At 47.5% G+C, this 6,357-nt stretch overlaps 1 protein-coding gene across 1 annotated transcript in view; it reads right to left on the minus strand.

Annotated features, from left to right (window-relative positions):
* Window positions 1-5,457: 5,457 nt before the first annotated feature.
* LOC119362507 (vegetative cell wall protein gp1-like) overlaps window positions 5,458-6,357 on the minus strand; it is a 2,763-nt gene continuing 1,863 nt past the window's right edge. Inside the window, exon 2 of the mRNA XM_037627742.1 lies at window positions 5,458-6,354. Within this exon, the coding sequence (XP_037483639.1) occupies window positions 5,635-6,354 (720 nt within the window). The 3' untranslated portion in view covers window positions 5,458-5,634. The remainder of the gene's footprint in view (window positions 6,355-6,357) is intronic.

Below are 6,357 nucleotides of genomic sequence, written 5' to 3' on the forward strand. Positions count from 1 at the left end.
GAAAATGTGTATCACTACGACCGAGATTCAATAAACCATTCCTTTAGGTGCAAGACCATTGAAGGTATTATTCAAAAATAGAGTAACCATTATTCTCCTTAAATGAATAACCGTATTGCGATAGACATAATCCAATCATGTCTATGCTCAACGCAAACACCAATCTCGGTGGTAGAGGGAGCGTGCGATGCTTGATCATATCAACCTTGGAAACACTTCCAACATATATCGTCAGCTCACCTTTAGCTAGTCTCCGTTTATTCCGTAGCTTTTATTTCGAGTTACTAACACTTAGCAACCGAACCGGTATCCAATACCCTGGTGCTACTAGGAGTACTAGTAAAGTACACATTAACATAATGTATACCCAATATACTTCTATCGACCTTGCCAGCCTTCTCATCTACCAAGTATCTAGGGTAATGCTGCTCCAGTGGTTGTTCCCCTTATTACAGAAGCACTTAGTCTCGGGTTTGGGTTCAACCTTGGGTTTCTTCACTAGAGCAGCAGCTGAATTGCCGTTTCATGAAGTATCCCTTTGTTCCCTTGCCCTTCTTGAAACTAGTGGTTTCACCAACCATCAACAATTGATGCTCCTTCTTGATTTCTACTTTCGCGGTGTCAAACATCATGAATATTTCAAGGATCATCATATCTATCCCTGATATGTTATAGTTAATCATGAAGCTCTAGCAGCTTGGTGGCAATGACTTTGGGGAAACATCACTATCTCATCTGGAGGATCATCTCCCACTCGATTCAAGTGATTGTTGTGCTCAGACAATCTGAGCACAAGCTCAACGATTGAGCTTTTCTCCCTTAGTTTGCAGGCTAAGAAAATCGTCGGAGGTCTTATACCTCTTGACGTGGGCACGAGCCTGAAATCCCAATTTCAGCCCTCGAAACATCTCATATGTTCCGCGACATTTCGAAAACGTCTTTGGTGCCTCTACTTAAACCATTTAATTGAACTATCACGTAGTTATCAAAACGTGTATGTCCGATGTTCGCAACATCGACAAACGACGTTGGGGTTCAGCACACTTAGCGGTGCATTAAGGACATAAGCTTTCTACTGATCGCATAATCGCTACTATCAACTTTCAACTATATTTTCTCTAGGAACATATCTAAACAGTGGAACTAAAGCGCGAGCTTACGACATAATTTGCAAAAGGTCTTTTGACTATGTTCAGGATAATTAAGTTCATCTTATGAACTCCCACTTAGATAGACATCCCTCTGGTCATCTAAGTGATCACATGATCCGAGTCAACTAGGCCGTGTCCGATCATCACGTGAGACAGACTAGTCATCATCGGTGAACATCTTCATGTTGATCGTATCTACCATACGACTCATGCTCGACCTTTCGGTCTCCGTGTTCCGAGGCCATGTCTGCACATGCTAGGCTCGTCAAGTTAACCCTAAGTGTTTTCGCTGTGTAAAACTGTCTTACACCCGTTGTATGTGAACGTAAAAATCCATCACACCCGATCATCACGTGGTGCTTAGAAGCGACGGACTGTAGCAACGGTGCACAGTTAGGGGAGAACACTTCTTGAAATTTTGTAAGGGATCATCTTATTTACTACCGTCGTCCTAAGCAAACAAGATGCATAAACATGATAAACATCACATGCAATCAAATAGTGACATGATATGGCCAATATCATTTTGCTCCTTTTGATCTTCATCTTTGGGGCTCCATGATCATCATCGTCACCGGCACGACACCATGATCTCCATCATCATGATCTCCATCATCGTGTCTTCATGAAGTTGTCACGCCAACGACTACTTCTACTTCTATGACTAACGCGTTTAGTAATAAAGTAAAGTAGTTTACATGGCGTTCTTCAATGACACGCAGGTCATACAATAAATAAAGACAACTCCTATGGCTCCTGCCGGTTGTCATACTCATCGACATGCAAGTCGTGAATCCTATTACAAGAACATGATCAATCTCATACATCACATATCATTCATCACATTCTTCTTGGCCATATCACATCACATAGCATACCCTGCAAAAACAAGTTAGACGTCCTCTAATTGTTGTTGCATGTTTTACGTGGCTGCTATGGGTTTCTAGCAAGAACGTTTCTTACCTACGCAATACCACAACGTGATCTGCCAATTGCTATTTACCCTTCATAAGGACTCTTTTCATCGAATCCGTTCTGACTAAAGTGGGAGAGACTGGCACCCGCTAGCCACCTTATGCACCAAGTGCATGTCAATCGGTGGAACCTGTCTCACATAAGAGTACGTGTAAGGTCGGTCCGGGCCGCTTCATCCCACAATACCGTCGAAACAAGATTGGACTAGTAACGGTAAGCATATTGAACAACATCAACGCCCACAACTACTTTGTGTTCTACTCGTGCAAAGAATCTACGCAATAGACCTAGCTCATGATGCCACTGTTGGGGAACGTAGCAGAAATTCAAAATTTTCCTACGTGTCACCAAGATCTATCTATGGAGAGACTAGCAACGAGTAGAAGGAGAGTGCATCTACATACCCTTGTAGATCGCTAAGCGGAAGCGTTCAAGTGAACGGGGTTGATGGAGTCGTACTCGTCGTGATTCAAATCACCGATGATCAAGTGCCGAACGCACGGCACCTCCGCGTTCAACACACGTACAGCCCGGTGACGTCTCCCACGCCTTGATCCAGCAAGGAGAGAAGGAGAGGTTGAGGAAGACTCCGTCCAGCAGCAGCACAACGGCGTGGTGGTGGTGGAGGAGCGTGGCAATCCTGCAGGGCTTTGCCAAGCACCGCGAGAGAGGAGGAGCACTTGGGAGAGGGAGGGCTGTGCCAGGGGCAAGGGTGAAGCTCCCATGCGCCTCCCCACTATATATAGGGGTGGAGGGGCTGGTTTCTTGCCCTCCAAGTCCATTGGGGCGTTGGCCAAGGTGGGAGGAAAGAAATCTCATTATTTCCTTCCCCACCGATTGTTATCCCCCCTTTTTAGGGATCTTGATCTTATCCCTTCGGGATATGATCTTATTCCTTCTAAGGGGGGATCTTGGTGCGCCTTGACCAGGGGTGTGGGGCCTTTCCCCCACTACCCACGTCCATGTGGGTCCCCCCATGCAGGTGGGCCCCACTCCGGAACCTTCTAGAACCTTTCCGGTACAATACCGAAAAATCCCGAACATTTTCCGGTGGCCAAAATAGGACTTCCCATATATAAATCTTTACCTCCGGACCATTCCGGAACTCCTCGTGACGTCCGGGATCTCATCCGGGACTCCGAACAACATTCGGTAACCACATACAAACTTTCTTTATAACCCTAGCGTCATCGAACCTTAAGTGTGTAGACCCTACGGGTTCGGGAGACATGCAGACATGGCTGAGACGTTCTCCGGTCAATAACCAACAGCAGGATCTGGATACCCATGATGGCTCCCACATGTTCCACGATGATCTCATCGGATGAACCACGATGTCAAGGACTTAATCAATCCCGTATTCAATTCCCTTTGTCTATCGGTATGTTACTTGCCCGAGATTCGATCGTCGGTATCCAATACCTTGTTCAATCTCGTTACCGGCAAGTCACTTTACTCGTTCCGTAACACATCATCCCGTGATCAACTCCTTGGTCACATTGCGCATATGATGATGTCCTACCGAGTGGGCCCAGAGATACCTCTCCGTTTACACGGAGTGACAAATCCCAGTCTCGATCCGCATAAAACAATAGATACTTTCGGAGATACCTGTAGTGCACCTTTATAGTCACCCAATTACGTTGTGACGTTTGATACACCCAAAGCACTCCTACGGTATCCAGGAGTTACACGCTCTCATGGTCAAAGGAAGAGATACTTGACATTGGCAAAGCTCTAGCAAACGAACTACACGATCTTTGTGCTAGGCTTAGGATTGGGTCTTGTCCATCACATCATTCTCCTAATGATGTGATCCCGTTATCAACGACATCCAATGTCCATAGCCAGGAAACCATGACTATCTGTTGATCACAACGAGCTAGTCAACTAGAGGCTCACTAGGGACATATTGTGGTCTATGTATTCACACGTGTATTACGATTTCCGGATAATACAGTTATAGCATGAATAAAAGACAATTATCATGAACAAGGAAATATAATAATAACACTTTTATTATTGCCTCTAGGGCATATTTCCAACAGTTGGAGCTTGGACACAGTCCGGCGTTACAGCTTGGATACATTCCGACGTTGGAGCTCAGAAGCAGTCCGGCGTTGGTGCTTGGCTGCAAAAGATACCTCGAATGCAATCCGGCGTTGGAGCTCGGACGCAAGAGGACACTGCCGCGGGGGAATAACTTTAAACCTGAGGTGTGGCATAATAATAACAAGGCATTGATAAAGGCCGGAAACTTAAAGGGGCTCCTCGGATACCCGACATATAAACTCTTCGGATTACTTCGCGATCCTCAAGATCGAAGATGAGAAGATTTTTTGAACCAGTTTTCAAGACCGACGACTGAAGATGAAGAATAGTTCGGAAGAATCGAGGAGCGTCCCCAACTTGAAGACCGGTTCAGGGGGCTACTGACGGTGTCCTGGACTAGGGGGTACTCACCACGTCGTCTCCCGACCAGTTAGATTGGGCCGAGGACCCCCATGGCCGAATACTCATGGGCCAGTTCGGACAGTTGACGCATACAAGGAAGATTCCACAAGACTTGGTGATCAAGACAAGGACTCCTCCCCCACCGACGTATTCAGCTTGGACTCTTGTTATCCTAGGCCTCTGGTACATTATATAAACCGAGGCCAGGTTAGTCGATAGAGGATTATGACATTACTCATCATACCTCTAGGGTTTAGACCACAACATATGATCTCGGGGTAGACCAACTCTTGTAACCCCTATACTCATTATAGTCAATCAAGCAGCATGTAGGGTATTATCTCATCAAGAGAGCCCGAAGCTGGGTAAAATCACGTGTTCATGTTACCATCGATCCTAAGACACACAGTTTGGGACCCCCTACCCGAGATCCGCCGGTTTTGACACTGACACACCCCACACCTTGATATGTCAACCTCTGACTCCTTCCATCGGTCACGCCATTGTCACATCGTCACCGGCTCCAGGTTGCTTCCGGCTTGACCTCGATGGCATCCCCGAGCCTTATTGTCGCTTGCCACGGCGAGCTCTGCCTTAGAGTTGCGCCTCATCTTCTCTCCCCAACCGACTAACACCAAATCTATTCTCGGTTGCCTTACAAATAGCAAAGGCATTAATCTCTGCAACTATGCGCAATTGTATGAGTAAATTGCATAAAACTACCACATTTTGGTTTCAGAATGCTCACAAACATTATTTAACCACGTGTTTCAGTATGTTCAGTACTAAGATCCACTGCAATTTAGATAGTTTGAGCAAATTGATTTTTCAGACATGGTGGTTTTATGCAGTTTACTCTTCCATATATGCAACTTAATAAGGAGCATAAAAGCTTAATTATTTCAAATTACAAAGTATACATAGTCGTACCCATGTCTTAATTTATAGCATAACTAGCTACAAACCCAGTCATGCCAAACCTTCACTCTTTACTAGTGCATCGTATAAGTGTTTATACACTCGTATCAAGCTAAATTTGGATCTTAGCAGGTTATTAGTGCGTGTAAACATCTCTGCCGTACGTCTTAGACACAGACACTTGACGGCTGCGGGCGAGTGGAGGGGCTTGTGGTGCGTACGCCATCGGTTCTCCTTTGTTGCCGCCGGCCAGCATCCCGCTGATTGCGCCGCTGACCAGGCCGGCGCCCAGCCCCCACCCGAACTCCATGCTGGGGTTGTGATCTGCCGGCAAGTTGGCTGGTTTCGGAGGCGGGGCCACGGCCACTTGGGCGGCTGGTTTTGGAGCAGGCGGCATGGACACCACCTGGCCGTATGGTGACGGAGACGGCGGCATGGACACATGCCCGCCGGATGGCATTGGAGACGGCGGCACGGACACATATCCGCCGGCTGGCTTTGGCGACGGCGGCACGGTCACATGCGTGCTTGTCTTTGGAGATGGCGGCACCGCATGAACAGGTGGTTTCGGAGACGACGACGGCATGGTGGCGACATGTCCGGCGGGTGTTGGAGACGGCGGCACGGTGTAATGACTTGATGGTTTTGGGGACGGCGGCACGGCCACATGTGCAGCTGGTTTAGGAGGAGACGGTGGCGGGGCCTCGTATCCAGAAGGTTTTGGAGACGGTGGCGGGGCCACTTGTGCCGCTGGTTTTGCAGATGGCGGCAAGGACACATGCTGCTCGGTTGGCTTTGGAGACGGCGGCATGGACGCCACACGCCCGACTGGTTTCTGAGACGGCGGCATGGACACGGC

Source organism: Triticum dicoccoides, chromosome 2B, assembly GCF_002162155.2.
Source record: "Triticum dicoccoides isolate Atlit2015 ecotype Zavitan chromosome 2B, WEW_v2.0, whole genome shotgun sequence".
In the NCBI taxonomy this organism is placed as follows: Eukaryota; Viridiplantae; Streptophyta; class Magnoliopsida; order Poales; family Poaceae; genus Triticum; species Triticum dicoccoides.